At 39.5% G+C, this 18223-nt stretch overlaps 1 protein-coding gene across 1 annotated transcript in view; it reads right to left on the bottom strand.

Annotated features, from left to right (window-relative positions):
• The window catches only part of DZANK1 (double zinc ribbon and ankyrin repeat domains 1), a 43599-nt gene extending 25615 nt beyond the window's left edge, over nucleotides 1-17984 (bottom strand). Inside the window, exons 1-7 of the mRNA XM_016211983.2 lie at nucleotides 17898-17984; nucleotides 15520-15636; nucleotides 12566-12719; nucleotides 9762-9876; nucleotides 8309-8405; nucleotides 7156-7280; nucleotides 4512-4597 (exon numbers count right to left, since the gene is read on the bottom strand). Coding sequence (XP_016067469.2) covers nucleotides 4512-4597; nucleotides 7156-7280; nucleotides 8309-8405; nucleotides 9762-9876; nucleotides 12566-12719; nucleotides 15520-15636; nucleotides 17898-17901 — 698 coding nt within the window. The 5' untranslated portion in view covers nucleotides 17902-17984. The remainder of the gene's footprint in view (nucleotides 1-4511; nucleotides 4598-7155; nucleotides 7281-8308; nucleotides 8406-9761; nucleotides 9877-12565; nucleotides 12720-15519; nucleotides 15637-17897) is intronic.
• Nucleotides 17985-18223: the final 239 nt, after the last annotated feature.

The raw sequence follows: 18223 nt of genomic DNA on the forward strand, positions 1-18223 counted from the left end.
TGTATAATAGCATCAGAAAGAATAACATATTTAAGAATCAATTTAACCAAGGAGGTAAAAGACTTGTACAATGAAAACTACAAAACTTCTCAGAAAGAAATTTAAAAAGACATAAATAAAAGGAAAGGCATCCTGTATTCGTGAATCAGAAGACTTAGTACTGTTAAGATGAAAATACTACCCAAAGCAACCTACAGATTCAATGCAATCCCTATCAAACTCTCAATGACGCTCTTTTTTGCAGAAAGAAAACTTATCCTAAATTTATAGAATCTCAAGGAATCTCAAACAGTCAAAACAGTCTTTAAAAAGAACAACAAAGTTGGATGACTCACATTTCCTGATTTCAAACTTTACTACAAAGCTAACTAATAAATGAAGTGTTGTTCTAACATAAGGACAGACATATGAACTAAAGGAATAGAGTAGAGAGCTCAGGAATAAACCTTTGCATGTATAGTCAACTGACATTTGGTGAGGGTGTGAACACCATTCAATGAGGAAAGGACAGTCTTTCTAACAACGGTGCCAGGAAAACTGGCTTATCCACATGCAAAAGAATTAAACTGGACCCTTACACCATCTACAAAAACTAAACCAAAATGGATCAAAAACCTGAATGTCAGAGGTAAATATATAAACCTTTTAGAAGAACCCATAAAGGACAGGCTTCATGACACTCGACTTGGCAATGATTTCTTGTACATGCCACCAAAAGCATAGGCAGCAAAAGAAAAAATAGATAAACGGGACATGATCAAAATTAAAAACTTTTGTGTATCAAAGGACACTAATAAGGGAGTGAAAAGACAATCTACAAATGGGAGAAAATATTTCCAAATCATATACCTGATAAGGGATCAATGTGCAGAGTATATAAAGAACTCGTACAACTTAAAAAACGAACAACCTATTAAAAAATGCCAAAAGACTCGAATAGACATTTCTCCAAAGAAGATATACAAATATCCAAGCAGCACATGACAAAAAGCTCCACATCACTTGCCATTAGGGAAATATAAGTCAAAACTACAATGAGATACCACATTATACTCATTCGAATGGCTATTATCAGAAAAATGAAAAATGTTGGTGAGAGTATGAAAAATTGAAACCTTTGTGCGTTTCTGATGGAAACATGAAATAATGCAGCTGTTGCAGAAAACAGTTTGGCAGTTCCTCAAAAAGTTAAACATAGAGTTGCCATATAATCCAGGAATTCCACTCTTAGGCAAATACCCAAATGAATTGAAAGCAGGGATTCAAAATATATACTTGGTACACCAATGTTCATAACAGCATTAATCACAATAGACAAAAGATGGAAATGACTCTGATATCTATTAACAGATGAATGGACAAACATACAATTAATATGGTACATACATACAATTAAATATTATTTATCTTCAATAAGGAATGAAATTCTAACACATGCTACAACATGGATGAACCTTGAAAACATGCTAAGCAAAATAAGACACAAAAGAACAAACATTGTCTGATTTCACCTACATGAGGTTACTACAATAGACAAAGTCATAAAAACAGAAAGTAGAAGAGAGATTACCAGAGGCTAGAGGGAGGGAGTAATGGGAAGCTATTGTTTAATGGGAATGGGGTTCTGTTTAGAATGACAAAATGGTTCTGGAAATTGATAGTGGAGATGGTTGCATAACATTGTAAATGTACTTAATGCTATGAGATTTTACACTTAAAATGATTAAAATGCTAACTTTTATTTATGCATATTTAACCACAATAAAAAAGTATAAAGGACCTCAAAAAATGATTGATTATATGAACTAAAAGTAATAATGTATTAAGGGGGTTCATAATATTTGTAAAAATAAAATGTATGACAATAGCACAAAAGCTATTGGTATTCAGTTGTTGGAAATATACTGTCAGAGATTCTTATGCTATATACGAAGTAGTATAACACTACTTGAAGATAGACTATGATAAGTTAAAAATGTACATATATTATAAACTCTAGAGCAACCACTAAAAAAGGTATAGCTAATAAGCCAACAAAGGAGACAAAATAAAATGGAATCATGGAACATACCAATTAATCCAAAAGAAGGCAGAAGAAAAAAAAAAAGAAAAGGCAACAAAGAATAAATAGGATAAACAGAAACCAAATAGCATGATGGCTTATATAAATTCAAACATATCGATAATCAGAATAGGCTCTCAACATTTCAATTAAAATGCAGAGATTGTCAAGTACAATTTTTAACAAAGCAATTTTTAACTATATCCTATTTTTAAAAAAAACAATTTTATATAATAAGATAAAAATAGGTTAAAAGCTAAAGAATGAAAGATAGTCCTAGCCAGTTTGGCTCAGTGGTTAGGACGTTGGCCTGGGACTGAAGGGCCGTGGGTTCCATTCTAGTCAAGGGCATGTACCTCGATTGCAGGCTTAATCCCAGGCCCTGGTCGGGGTGCATGCGGGAGGCAACCAATCTATGTGTCTCTTTCACATCAATGTTTCCCTGTCTGTGTGTCACCCCCTCCCTTCCATTCTCTCTAAAAAATCAATGGAAAAATATCCTCATGTGAGTATTAACAAAAACAAACAAACGAACAAAGATTTTAAAAAAAGAATGAAAGACACATCATGCAAAAACTAGTCTTGAGAAAGGAGTGGCACAAGAACAGGCATACAGAGAAATAAACCCATGCCTTTATGGTCAATTAATATTTGACAAAGGAGGCAAGAGCATACAATGGGGTAAAGACAGTCTCTTTAATAAATGGCGTTGGAAAAATTGGACAGATACATACAAAAATATGAAACTAGACCACCAACTTACACCACACACAATAATAAACTCAAAATGGATAAAAGACTTAACTGTAAGTTCTGAAACCATAAAAATCCTAAAATAAAACATAGGTAGTAAAATCTTAGACATCTTTTGTAGTAATAAGTTTGCTGATACGTTTCCTACGGCAAGGGAAACACAGGAAAAAATAAACAAATGGGACTACATCAAACTAAAAAGCTTCTGCACAGCAAAAGAAACCATCACCAAAATGAAAAGGGAACCCACTTTATGGGAGAACACATCAGCCAATGATACATAAGGGGTTAATTTCCAAATTATTAAAAATCTTATACAACTCAACAACAGGAAGACAGACAATCCAATTAAAAAATGGACAAAGGACCTGAATAGACACTTCTCCAAAGAGGCCATACAGATGGCCAATAAACATGTGAAAAAAATGCTCAATGTCACTAATCATCAGAGAGATGCAAATTAAAACTACAATGAGATATCACTTCATACCTGTCAGAATGGCTAAGTCAACAAACAAGTGCTGGCAAGGCTGTGGAGAAAAGGGAACCCTAGTGCACTGGTGGTGGGAATGCAGACTGGGGCAGCCACTGTGGAAAATAGTATGGATTTTCTCAAAAAATTAAAAATGGAACTGCCTTTTGATCCAGTGATCCCACTGCTGGGAATATACCCTAAGAATCTTGAAACACCAACTCAAAAGAATATATGCACCCCTATGTTCATAGCAGCACTATTTACAAGAGCTAAGATCTGGAAACAGCCCAAATGCCCATCAGTAGGTGAGTGGATAAAAAAGCTGTGGGACATCCACACAATGGTACAGTACATGGCTCTAAAAAAGAAGGAAACCTTACCTTTTGTGACAGCATAGATGGACCTGGAGATTATTACACTAAGTGAAATAAGCCAGTCAGAGAAAGACAAATACCATATGATCTGACTTATATGTAGAACCTAATGAACAAAATAAACTGACGAACAAAATAGAAACAGAGGCATGGATACATGGAACAGACTGACAGCCTCCAGGGCAGAGGCAGAAGGGGGGACGACGAAAAAAGGTGGAGGGATTAGCCAAAGAATATATATGCATAACTCACAGACACAGACAATAGTGTGGTGGTGGCAAGCAGAAAGGGTGGGGGTGCGGGGGCGGAGGGCAGGGTCTGTGTCCAGATGAGCCAAGGGGGGAAAAATGGGGCCATCTGTAATCAAGTCAATAATAAAAATAAAGAAAAAAAATAAATGTTTGATACAGGCAAAACATGGACAAATCTCAAAATAATTAGGCTGAGTTAAAGAAGCTGGCAAGAAAAGGAGTACATACTGAATCCTTCTATTTACATGTGGAACCAAATGCAAACTAATCTACAGTGACAAGAGCCAGATCACCAGTCGCCTGGGGAAAAGGAAAAGCACGAGAGAGAAGTTTCCAAAGGTACACACTTTTGGAGGAGACAGATTCGCTCATTTTCTGACTGTGGTGATAATTTCAAAGTTATATTCATATGTCAATTGTACTCATTAAATAAATGCAGTTTATTGTCTGCCAATTATGTCTTTAAAATCTGTAAAAATGTAATAAAAAACAGTTAAGGGTGGGCAAACACCATTATGCTCCATCCTTAAATTCTTTTTGACCCCAACATGTCTCAGAAGGATTTAAGAAATAGTAAAGGGAATGAGATTACTTACTTGAGAAAGTCTGTCTCCCTTTGAATTCTCATGATCTCCGTGGCTGTCAAACTTGTATGGCCATTTATGTGCGCAAAACTAGGGAACTAAAATTAAGAATATAACAGAACCATGGTAAAAGCTGTGGTATAGTAAAATGTCATTAAAAATTAATTGTAATATTGTGTCTTACATCCAGAATCCACCCTTTAAAAGCCATGATTGAGGAAGTCACAAGAAATGATTATCCTAGTACCCACCATTAAAAAATTAGTCCGGCAGCATGGCTCAGTGGTTGAGCATTGAACTATGAACCAGGAGGTCACGGTTCAATTCCAGGTCAGGGCACATGTCCAGGTTTCAGGCTCGATCCCCAGCGAGGGGCATGCAGGAGGCAGCCGATCAATGACTCTCTCTCATCACTGATGTTTCTATCTCCCTCTCCCTCCCTGAAATTAATTAAATATATATATGTATAAAGCAGTTGTGTCTGGATAAAAAAATGTGACTCCATGTACGCTCCACCTGGCGCTCAGACTGGAGGACAAGAGAGCAAGAGCTCTTGGGCTGCATTTAGATGCCAAAATTCTAAGTAGGCTTTTAGAAACACTGAAGAATCACATTGCTGCAATAGTAGCAGTAGTTGGCAACTGACATAAGGGCATCCTCCCTGTGTTATATGGTAAAAAATGTACTGACATAGCTTTTATTTAGGTCATAAGTCACCTCCAACTTGTCAAATCCAACGGGCAAGTCCCTGTCCTTGTCTAATTGAATCCCAGTAACATCTGACAGAGATGACCATGGCCTTCTCCTGAAACCCTTTCTTCTCTAGGCTTTTCTCCCCATTCTTCCTCCTTCTCAGGCTCTTCCTCCTCTACTCAACCTCTAAGTCAGGGGCTTTGTCTTGTGCTATCTTCTTTTTCTGTACAGCCTTGGCAAGTGATCTCATAGAGACCCAAGCTTTAAATACCATCTATCCAGGGCTTGGCAAAAGTAGGTTTACAGTTATGAATATGCAAAACGAAGTTTATCCTTGTATTATTATTTATTTATTATTGTATTTCCTGTAGAAACAACTGTAAATCTACTTTTGCCAATATGCCATATTAAATATTTCCACACATATATATTTCCAGCCCTGACCTCTAACCTGGGTTTGAACTTGCATGGCCAACAGTCTATTTAACACTGCTTGAATTTTTTAAAAATTTATTGATTTTGAGAGAGACAAAAAGAGAGAGAGAGACATCAATTTGTTGTTCCGCTTATTTATGCATTCATTGGTTGCTTCTTGTATGCGCCCGGATTGAGGATTGAACCTACAACCTCGGTGTACCCAGCCATGGCTTCCACTTGAATTTCTAATGAGCCCTTGAATACCTGCTCCTCCCTCATCTTCCTCATCTCAATTAATGGTACCATCACCTCCAGATGCTCAAGGCAGAACCTTGAGAGTCACTCGTGACTCTTCCTTTTCCATCATCTGATCCATCTGATCCCTCAGCCAAACCTGTCGGCTCTACCTCCAAAACACATCTGGATTCCCACTGCCTCCTGTGATCACCACGTGCACAACCTTGGTACAAACCACCCTCATCTTTCACCTGAAGCAAAAGCCTCCCAAATGATATTCCCTTCTAATTCCTCTACAGCCTAATCTCCATTCTATGGCCAAAGAGAAAACTTTTTCCCTCTCCTTTTCTTTTAAATGTAAATGAGATCATGTCTTATGGTCCAAATGTATTCCCTTTACAATTAGAAGAAAATGCAAACTCCTTACAATGGGACTCACTGATAGCATCTGTGATTCCCAATCATGCTTGCCCATTAGAATCACTTGTGGGTGAATTAAAAATAAATAAATAAATGAAACCATGCCCAAACCCCACACCAGACCAATTAAATCAGGATTTCTGAGGTTGGCTTTCTGGGATTGGCTTGAAACCCCTTAGGTGATTTTAATGTGCAGCGATGTTCGAGAGCCCCAGTTCTCCATGCTCTGGCCCCAGTCTACCTCTCCCACCTCTTCTACAACCTTGCTCTCCACAGCAGCCTCCTTGCAATCCCTCCTTTTCTGTACTTGTTACTGCTGCCAAGATCTTTGCAGGGCTGGCTTCTGTTCATCTTGAAGGCTCAGTTCAAATGCCGTCTTTTCAAGGAAGCCCTCTCTTATTACCCTAAATTAGAACACTGTTCTTCCTTCATGGTCATTCTCTATCCCAGTGGTTCCCAAACTTGAGTGTGCATCAGAAGGGTTAATTAAAACAGATTAGTGGGCCCACTTCCAGAGTCCCTAATTCAGTAGGTCTGGGATGGGGCCTGATAATTTGCATTTCTAATGAGTTCCCATGTGATGAGGTCCACACTGTGAGAACCACTGCTCTACCCCATAACCCAGTGGTATCTTTTTCATTATACTTATCACAATTTTAAAAGTTTTGTTTGATTATTTACATATTTATTATCTGCCTGCCCCCACCCCCAATAAAATGTAAGATTCATGAGTACAGGAGACTTTCTTGTCCAACACAGTATTCCCAGCTCTGGAACAGTTCCTGGCACATGGTGAAAAGGCTAGGAAACACTGCCTTAAAGTATTTCATGGGAAACATTTAAAAGGCAGTAGATATTTAGTATCCTAAAGATTTTCCTTAGAAGTTACCTGGGACTGGCGGGTGGGTGGTCTAGAACGGGATTCTTCACGGTAAACTGGCATTTCCAGAGGACCGTCTGAGAAGCGAAGATCTTTCAGTGTTTTAGGTTCACTTCTTTCACCTACCTCGAGGTCTACAATTACATCAAAAATATTCTGTGAACAACTGTAATTATACATGTAATCATGCATATACATCTTCGTAGTTACAAACCTTTTAATAAGGGACCACTGTCATCACAGTCTTTCCCTAAAGTAGCAACTACATAAAGATGCCCCCACTCAGTGGAATGAGCACTAAGAAAGAAAAAAAATTAGCCCAGACTGAGAAAATGAAAATCTGCCCTGCTACATTCCAAAACACTTCACATCAGGCTGGAAAAATAGATAAATCCAACTGCAAGTTTATAAGGAAATATTTCTTCCCGGGACACAGTGCAGCAGTAAAATGTCCTACCAGCACCCCCTTTGAGTGACATTTTTCCTGACCTGCCTAGAAACCTTGTTCTCTAAAAATCAGGTTTTCAGAAATTGCTATTTCAAATCATATCAGTAAGAATGAAACATCTGACTCTTGCCTGAGGACCTAAAGTCACCATGACATAGACAAGCAGCCTTAATTTCCAGCTCTGGTGTAGAGCTTCAGAGGAGGGTTTCTGAGCACAGCAGTCGCATTTATCTTTGTTGTTTCCAAGGTAACAGCACACTGGTTCCCTTAGGCAGTCCATTCCGGAAGGTGACCACTTCACTCAGCCCTGCTGTGCTTTGAGCCTTTTAAACACTCTGCTTTCATTTACATTTCACCCAAACTCCACTCTTCCCCCAAACCCTCTACTATCTTTTCCTTTGTTTGGCGATACAATCCACGGGTCCTCTGGCGTGTGGCAAGGAGTCAGAAACCTGACTTCGTTGGGCTGCACGATGAGCCCTCATGGATAAGCCATTAGCTAAGGCAGCACTAAAACTCAAATTAAGAACTACAAAGGAATACGTTTCAATTAAAGATCATTTGACAATGAAAAAATAAATCAATCAATCTCAAATTATAGCTTGCTTTACAGTTCCAGTGTTTCTTATTCCGACCCTTCTGCGGACAAAGTAAGCTGTGACCCTGTCTGGGGTTTAGAATACTAAATGTTACCCTCATTCTCTTACGTCATACCTAGAAATTTCCTACGGTTAACATTCCAACCCAGTTTATTTTCAGCACTCTTAGATTTCTTCCTTAGTTTTGGTCCAACAAACCCGTTTTTCAGTTCCTAGGAATGAGAAGATTGCATGTCAATAATTTAATTAGGCCCACTTAGAATGTGAACATCAAAAGTTACCTGGTAGAGGCAGGGTCATAGCATGTACTCCCTACTTGAGAGGATTTCCAGTAGTTTTTACAAAGTGACCTCTGCCTTACCTTACTCTGGAAACACACAGCTTTGTATCTGGGCTGCTCGGTTGGCAGCCTGTCTGGTTGGTAAGCCACCAGGTCAAGTGGCCAAGATGAGAGGCAGGTAGTAACACACATAGGCAGGATGTTACTGTTATGGGAGTCTGAGTAATAACAGAGGGACCACCAGATCCAGGGGCAAAGACAGGGTGGGGTCAGACCAAGATAGGACTTAGGTACACTACCTGCCCACGTACAGTACTTAACACTCCTGTCTGGGCTTTCTTCTCCATGGATCAGTCTCTTATGCCTGATCATCCTGAGCACCTGCTGAGACATGTAGGCTGGCTGCCGCTGCCCCAGCGTAGGTCCCTTCCCTGATCATACCTGAGCGCCACACTCTGCCTACACCTACTGCTTTGGTCCCACAGCCTTCTCTCTGGCCTCTGGTCCACTGTTGGGCTGAAAAGATTCCCCAGAAAACTTTATGTCACCCCCAATAAGACCTCTGTGACAGACTCTTTAGTTGGTTGCCTTACCATGGGTTGGCCCATTCTCTGAACCTTGGATCTGTCTCACTGATGCCCACAACCCAGGGTCTGAAGTTTCAAATGTCCTTTTTAGATACGTCTGCTTCACTCTCCAAAGTGAGGCTTTGCAGCTATTTGGGAATGAAGATTTCAACATAACAGAAGGCTATGCCCACTGAGGACTTCTCTACTAGCCTGGTGCATCTATTCAACAAATACACACTCACCACCCTCTCCTACCTGGCCCTGTGCAAGGAATTCAATATGGCAGACATGCTCTCTGCCACCTTGGAGCTTACTGTGCAACCGGGTGATAGACAAGGAGCAAAGTAATCAATATTCAAAGCATTTTATAAAAGGAGAAGGTCTGGGTGCTAGGGGAGCAGTGATAAAACAAAGAAAACACAGTTTAGTTTGGCTGGAGCATATACAGGGGAGTCACAAAGCAAGAAAGGATGACTGAGGACAGAAACTGATCACTTGGGATGCCAGGCTAAAGGTTTCTGTTTCTTCAATAGGTAAGGGGGAGTCATTGAGGAACTAGAGCATGGGCAGTTATGATAGGGGGAATTTCTAATGTGCAGGGTAGAAGACTGACCACAGGGGGAAAATCAGCAAAGATACTTTGCAATGGCTGACATGACCTCAATCATAAGATCCTGACTGTGGTGACTATCTGAATGTATTATAATTCCATTACTTGCCTGTTTTGAAGAATCTTCGAGAACGTTTTCAACACTGTCTTCTGAAGAGACTGTGTTTGGTGGTTCATAGTCCACCTGAAACACCTTTGTTACAACGCCACTCTGTCTGCAGTCTCTGAAAATTATTTTAAAAAGAAAAAGTCTGTGTATTACACAAAGATTCCAAAGAAGCTGGCTAGCAATTAAGATAACTCTATTAAAGTCCCTTAGTCTAGCTACTAAATGTATTATATTTTAAATTGGAGAAATCAAAATACAATTTCTATGGTTTTTCTTTACCTTATTCTAATTTAGATTATCTATTGCTTTGTAACAAACCACTACAAAACATACTGTCTTAAAACAAATCTGTGAGTTAACCAGGGTCAGCTGGGCAGCTCTTGCCTGTGATTTCTCACGTGGTTGCAGTCAGATATTGGTTGGGGCTGAAGTCAACTGAAAGGTCAACTTGGCTGGATGCCCAAAATGGTTTCTTCCCTTCTCTCCCCTCCCCTCTCCACCTCGCCTCTCTGATTAGGTGGTTAGCTTGGGGTTCCTTACAATATGGAAGTCAGACTTCTTACATGGTGGGTGGCTTCACCTAGTGTTTTTGTTCCAAGAGACCAGAGCAGAAACTGCAACACTTTGTGTAATCTAACCTTAGCATCATTTTTAAAGCATTCTATTGGTCAAAAGTAAGTCATAGGGCCAGCCCAGAGCCCAGTGGAGGGACTCCACTGGGAGGCATGGTGCATTTTTGGAGACTACCTACCATACTCACCATAAAGATTTCATACTTTAAGTCTCAAACTATTCTAAAACAAAGAATAGGATTACCTGTGTATCATTCCATGCGACTCAAGGGAATTTTCCTTACCCCAGCTGTAGGTAGCACAATATATGCTGCTCTGGTAGATTTAAAATGTTATTCCTCAAATACTACCATGTTTTCAATTTATTCATAATATTTTACAATTAATCTTGTTCCTCTCTGGTGCAAAAGAAGTTCCATGAGAACTTCTTAACTATTTTCAATTAAGAAGTTCTAAAAACTGGTGGTGATTTATTCTGAGCACCAGCAGCTTACCTATATTCTGACCTTTTAAAACAGTTTTATTGAGGTAAAATTTACAAGCCATAAAATTTACTTATTTTAAGTATATAGTTTGATATTTAATAAATTTATATAATTGTGCAATTATAGTCACAATCCAGTTTTAAAACACTTCCATAACCCCCCCAAATTGAAAAGAAATATAATCATACAAGTATAGCCTTAGCTGTCTTACTTCTTTCACTTTTTGCAGGTTCATCCATGTTGCTGCATGGATGTATCAGTATCAGTATTACTTTTATTGTTGAATAGCATTCCATTTTATGGATGCACCACTGATTGTTTATCCATTCCCCAGTTGATGGCCATTTGAATCATTTACAGTTTTGAGCTATTATGAATAATGCAGCTGTGAACATTCACATATTAGTCTTCATGTGAACATGCTCTCATTTCTCTTGGATAAACAGGAGTGGAACTTCTGGGTCACATGGTTTAAGTATATATTTAACTTTTTAGAAACTGCTAAATTCTTGCTGTTCCATTTTACATTCCCACCAGCATTCTCTGAGGATTCATTTCTCCACATACTTGCCAACACTTGATATTGTCAGCCTTTAAAAAAAATTTTTTTTTTTTAATCCTCACCTGAGGATATTTTTTCCATTGCTTTTCAGAGAGGATGAGAGAGAGAAACATGAATTTGAGAGAGACACACTGATTGGTTGCCTCCCCCACACACCCCGACCGGGGCCGGGGATCAAGCCTGCAACCAAGGTATGTGCCCTTGGCTGGAATCAAACCTGGAATCCTTCAGTTTGCGGGCCAATGCTCTAACCACTGAGCAACTCAAAATGTCATGCAGGAGTTCAGCCACCAGAGGGAGTCCTGAGAATCTTTTTTAAGAAATGTTTTTATTGATTTTAGAGAGGAGAAGAGAGAGAGAAACATCGATGAGAAACATCGATCAGCTGCCTCCTGCATGCCCCCTATTGGGGATTGAGCCTGTAACCAGGGCACGTGCCCCAACCGGGAATCAAACCGATGACCTCTTGGTTCATGGGGTGACACTCAACCTCTGAGCCATCCTGGCCAGGCCTTAGAATCTTTTAAAGTAGTACCTGGGCCAGCCAGGTATTGGTTTGGGGCCTAAAAGTGTTCCAAAAATGTGGTCAAACCTGCACAAAAGAATTCCTGTATCACAGACTTGCAAAGCAATTGAGTTTTTTTCCCTACAACACAAGGTTTCCAGCTTAAGACATGTTTCCATATTGGTAAAGTGGTAAAAGTCACTGAATAGGAAAGAAAGGACAAAGAAAGGAATAAAGTAGCTAATGTCCAACAAATGGCAGCAACAATAGCTTTCAAGGCCAATTAAATCAATACAAAATAGAGAATGATCATGGTGGTTGTAGGCTGTGTCCTGGGGAATAAAAGAGCTATTCCTTAAAAACAGTATTTTCTTCAGAGCCTGATGAATCTCTTCAAAGGTCCCAAACCCTGAAGAGGTTCCTGAAATTTGAATGTGGAATTCAAAATAAAAACAGTATTAATATACAAAGCACTTCATTGAGCTGTACTCTTATGGTTTCTGCATTTTACAGTATACCTCAACAGAAGACAAAAAACAAAAGTTACAGATATGTGCTGAAACAAAAATAATTTTTTCTTTAGTGCCCTTCTAGTCCAGCACTGATTCTTACAGGAAGATATAAATAAACTGAAAGCGTCATTATATTATGTTATTTTAATCACCATGCTCTTAACTTACTTAGAGACTGCAATAGCTTTAACTTGTATTTTTCCATCAGGCAGAGTAATAGGCCTTGTATACTTAAACGTATTATTTTCACCATAACCAATTCTTTTTAGAAATTCAGGCTTGCTGCCATCCAGGGTATAATATATGCTGACATCTGGGGTATCTGAAAAACCCAAAACAAGATAACTGCATTTAACACTAAAGTAACAAGTCTGTGAATAATGCCGATGGGTTAGTTATTTAAAGAGAAGTTTTTACATATTGTAGAAATCAATACCAACAACAATTGCTGAGTCCCTTCTCTGTGCCAGGTACCGTGCCTTTCGTGAATATGCTCATTTCATCTGTACAACCCTATGAGATAGGTCTTATTTTATACCCACTCTATAGATGAGGAAACTGAGTCCCAGAGGAGTTAAGAATTCTGTCAAATAACAGTAGAGTTGTGTTTTGACTTCTGCTAAGTTGGATCCATAGCCCATGCTCTCGAACCACTAGGATTTTCTGCATCTCCAATAGGGCATTGATACGAATAGAGTAGGGGTCTATTTTAAGACTAGAACAGCCATGTAGAAAGCAGTAGCTAATTTTTCCTTTGCTCCTGAGCATTGCTTAAGAAATGCTTTTATATTTTATTTGGACTTGGTAAATGATTTGGTCCTACATTTCTTAGAAAATTTGTAAAGGTGGTAAATTCATATAAATCAGGATTCAAAATGTCACGCCCAGCCGGTGTGGCTCAGTGGTTGAGTGTCGACCCATGAAACAGGAGGTCACATGGTTCGATTCCTGGTCAGGGCACATGCCCGGGTTTCAGGGTTGATCCCCAGTAGGGGGTGTGCAGGAGACAGCTGTTCAATGACTCTTGTCATTGATGTTTCTATTTCCCTCTCCCTCTCCCTCCCTTTCTCTGAAATCAATAAAGATATTAAAAAAAAGATTCAAAATGTCAAAAAATGATATATAATTAAAGCTCTCCTTCCCACTCCCAACATCAGCTTCCCAAAGGCAATCAATGGAATCTTGAATATCCTTTCAAAAATACTGTATATCCATAGAGGCATAAATGTACATGTTCCTATTTCCCTTATTCCTTTTATACAAAGCTGGCATATCATACCCTGTTCCACACATTTTTCTCTTCATTTAACCACGTATCTTGGATACTGTTCTATATTGGTATATAGAGTCCTCACTCTTTGTGATGGCTGTGTCGTATTCCCTCCTTATATAGATGAACCATAACACAGCCACCCCTACAGATGGACATCTAAATGTGCTCTTTTTCTGTTTCTTTCTTTCTTTTCTTTTGCCATTATGAGCACTGTAATGAATAACCTTGAAAAAGCCTTTTATAAGTAGATTTGTAAAATATGTAGAACTAGTACTGTTGAATCAAAAGATATGTGCATTTATATTACCAAACTCCCCTCCATGGATGCTGAAACAATGTGCACTGCTACCAGCAATTCATGGAAGTGTCTGTTTACCCACAATCTCACCCATATTGTGTGCTATCAATTTTTATTTTATTTTTGCTAATGTTAGGTTAAAAAAAAAGTATCTTTAACTCATATTTCTTACATTTTGAGTAAGATTCATTCATTCCTTCAACAAATATTTACCAAGTACCTATTATGTGCCAACACTGTTCTTGGCACTGGGGAACACCAGTGACCAAAGTCCCTGCTCTCATGGAGCTTCCATTTTAGGAAGGACACGCAGACAGTAAACAAACAAAAAATGATATACAATCTGTTAAATGGTAATTAAATGCAATGCAGTAAATAAAGCAGGGGGTAAGGTCTGCTAAGCAAGCAGGTAAAGGGGTAGGCAGAAGCATATTTTCACATGTTTAAGAGACACTTATATTTTCTTTCCTATAAAATGTCCTTTCACATCCGTTGTCCATTTTTTATTGGGTTATTTTTATTCTTTTTGTTACTGAATTATAGAACCTCTTATTTATGAGACATTGTAAATACCAGAGAATATAGATACCCTGTTATTCACATCATCAATTGTCAATAAACATCCAGCTTCTTAGAGTCATGGGCACATACGTTAAAACTTGTATTTTGCTTTGAGAATTTTAAAAAATAATATTAGCTTTTAAGATAAAAGGAGACATAATATATTCTTAGCTGTAACTCTTGGTATAGGAAGCCCAGGGGTCATAACATAAAAACTGATAAATTATTTTTACACATATCAGTTAATAAAGTATACTGGAATCTCAAAGTCTGTTTTAAACAAGTATTTGTTCATATGTTTTATCTATAAAACTTTCCCTCCTTGTATTATACATACATATCCGTAAGTAAATACATATGTATGTATATATGTACTATCTATATATGCATACACACACACATATATACATATGTATATGCTCACTGGGTTATTTCTGTAATAATAACTAAGATTTATTTTGGCATTACTACATGCCAGACCCTGTGTACCTCACATCAATTCATTTAATCCTCACAATGGCTTGAAATGGTAGAAATTATTATCACTATCTTATAATGAGGAAACTGAGATTCAGAAAGGGTAAGAAATATACCAAAAATCACTAGAGGTTGTCAAAGCCAGGATTCAGTCTTCAACATGAGTGGAGAGCCTGTGTTAGTAGGTCAAATTTATTATTCCAGCAATATAATGAGCACTCTGGGAACATTTGGGGAAGCACTGGGACATCTTACCTTGGCTAAGGTGAGTCAAGCATTGCTGCAATTATGCACCTATACAATTGAAAGGGTAGTCAAAGCTAACCATTTCAATCTAAATACACACCACTTTATAAACCACCGAGTATAACACTGTTGCAAATTTGGGAAGTTTTATATACCTCCCAAGGTCCTGATTATATAAAACATGCAAAGAAGAAAATCAACAACTAGATGAACATAAAGGGTATGGTCATGTTATTTTATAGCATTTCAAGTATGTTTGATTCTTACCTGATTTCATTTCCAATAGTGTATTGTTATCAATTTCATGGTTGGCTTTTCCAGGCTGAGGCACTCGCAGTGGTATGATCTGAGGAACACACACTGAACCAGCAGTCATTTTCCCTGCTTACATTTAAAAAAAAAAAAAAAAAGGCAGATGAAAATAAATTCCAACGGCCACCTATATTTGAACACAAAAGCTGAAGAGAAGCACCTCATTTAAATACAGTAAACTAGTAAAAACTAAAGAGAATGCTATTAGTATATCACTTAAAAATATTACTCAATTTTTATTTGAAATAATTATTGCTTCAGCTGTATTTTTGCTGTTGAGGTCTTGTGTGAGGTTTTGATGATCTAAATACTTACCTTACTTCTGGGAAAAGAGAATGAACGAATGAGATGGGGGAATGGAATTATTTTAAATGGGCAAATTAAATGAACACATCAGAACAGAGACCATCACTAATGATCTGGCGCGAGCTCCCGCTGGATCATTATCAGCGTTTCCTGTCTTTTATTCATGTGCTACCTCTCTTGGCTTCAAGGCAAATTATCATGCAAGAAAAACGGAAGTAACTCTGTATGTAGCATGAAATGTTAATTTAGAGCCAACTCCTTTGGGAAAGCTCCAGGTTCAAGGCCCTGCAGTCGTCACCAAGTAATTCTTGCATTTGAAAGCTGCAAAGAAACGTTAGAAGGATGGCGGAGTATCACACCTTAGCTGAAAGAAAGTTGGCACCAATATAAAGTGAACAACAAACACAAAAGTCTCCCACTCCATCTCTTATATTTATAAATAAGTATGAGTATGGAAGCCTTACTGATCTTTTCCTGGGGCAGTGTCATAATTTTTAATATGTAAAGGATTCAGGAGGAAAAAACAACACTTGCCTTAATAAAATAACCATTTACATCACTCTTTAGCCTACTCAAATTCCAATGATTATGGATACATAGGTTTCACTCAACTATAATCTACATATACATTCCATTTTTATAGTCTACTTATTGCACTCTCACTCTATTATTTACAATTTCAATGTACTTATATAATCTTATTTATCAATTTGTGATTGGGTATTAAGGATATTACTAGTTTCTTTTAGTTTTGGTTGTTGCAATTCTAAATAATGCTGCTCTGAACACCTTGAGATTTGAGTTTTGTCACAGACTATTCCCAAAAGTGAGATAAACAAATGTAGGAGTGAACCTAATGCCTGGTTAGGTAGTCCCAGGTTAGAGGTCAAGAATTTGAACTGGGCCCTAGCAGGTTTGGCTCAGTAGTTAGAGTGTCGGCCTTCAGACTGAAGGGCCCTGGGGTTTGATTCCGGCCAAGGGCACACACCTTCATTGCAGACTCCATCTCTGGCCCTGGGTGAGTGCAGGAGGCAACCAAGGGATGTGTCTCTCTCACATTGATGTTTCTCTCTCTCTCTCTCTCTTCCTCCCCCCTCCCCCTTCCATTCTCTCTGAAAAAGCAATGGAAAAACTATCCTCAGGTGAGGATTAAAATTAAAAAAAAAAAAAGATTTTTAAATGCAAATACTGACAGATCACTAGCCCCTCCGAGAGCATGGCTAAACTTGGGAGACTTGCCCAGCTTCACATTTCCATTTATGTAGGAGGAAGTTAAAATAAAAATAGTTGAAAAATTAGTTCAAAATAAGAACAGCTGGGGAGGGAGAAATTCGACCTCGAGGTAACTAGGCGCTGCGCTTGGGAGGCCAGGGCTCCAGTGGCCCCAAACAAAGGGAATCAAGAAGTAGACCAAGGTGCCCGCCCATGTGGCTCAGTGGCTGAGCTTCGGCCCACGCACTGAGACGTCTCCACACGGATCCCTGGTAGTGGCAAGTGCCCGGGTTGCGGCTCCATTCCCATTGGGGGGGGGAGGGGGCGTGCAGGAGGCAGCCCGTGGATGGTTCTCTCTCATCAATGTTTCTATCTCTCCCTCTCTCTCTCAAATCAATACAAACATATTAAAAAAAAAAAAAAAAAAAAAAAGGAGGGGCGCCCGCCGCTTTGCTCAGTGGTTAGAGCGCGGGCCCGCGGACTGAAGGGTCGCTGGCTCGGTTCCAGTCAAGGGCACTTACCTGGGCTGCGGGCTGGGCCGCAGTCGGGGCGCGAGCGGGAGGCAACCAATGGACGTGTCTCTCTCACATCCCTGTCATCCATGTTTCAGCCTCTCCCCCTCCCTTCCGCTCTCTCTATAAATCAATGGAAAAAATATCCTCAGGTGAGGATTAACAAAAAAATTTTTTAAAAAAAGGAATACCAATCCGACAGGCCCAAATGGCCCCCAACAGCACCCCTAACCCCCAACTCCATCCACCCCCACTGCCCCTCCACCGCCCAGATCCGCAACCCCGGCTGGTCCCGGTCCCCACCCATCAGGGGCAGTCAGAGACTCTCTTCCTTTCCGCAGGAGTGAGAAAGGTCCTCCTCCTTCTCCTCCTCCACCTGCGGCCACCGAGACGGAATTAGACCCCCGAGGTACCTTCGGCGACCCCAGCCAGGTAATCTCACTGCCTCTGGCCTTCTCCTTCGTCAAGGTCTCCGTTACCACTGACGCCGCAAGCCGCGCCCCGCCTGCCGGGAGCCGGGCGGTGATTGGCGGGAACGCTGCTTCCTAGCAACAGCGGCCCGTGACGTGAGGCCGGAGAGCCGTCACCGCCCGGACCTCCTTTCCTAGGCCCTCGCCGTAGGCATCCGC

Source organism: Miniopterus natalensis, chromosome 7 (genome assembly GCF_054644295.1).
Source record: "Miniopterus natalensis isolate mMinNat1 chromosome 7, mMinNat1.hap1, whole genome shotgun sequence".
Taxonomy (NCBI): Eukaryota; Metazoa; Chordata; class Mammalia; order Chiroptera; family Miniopteridae; genus Miniopterus; species Miniopterus natalensis.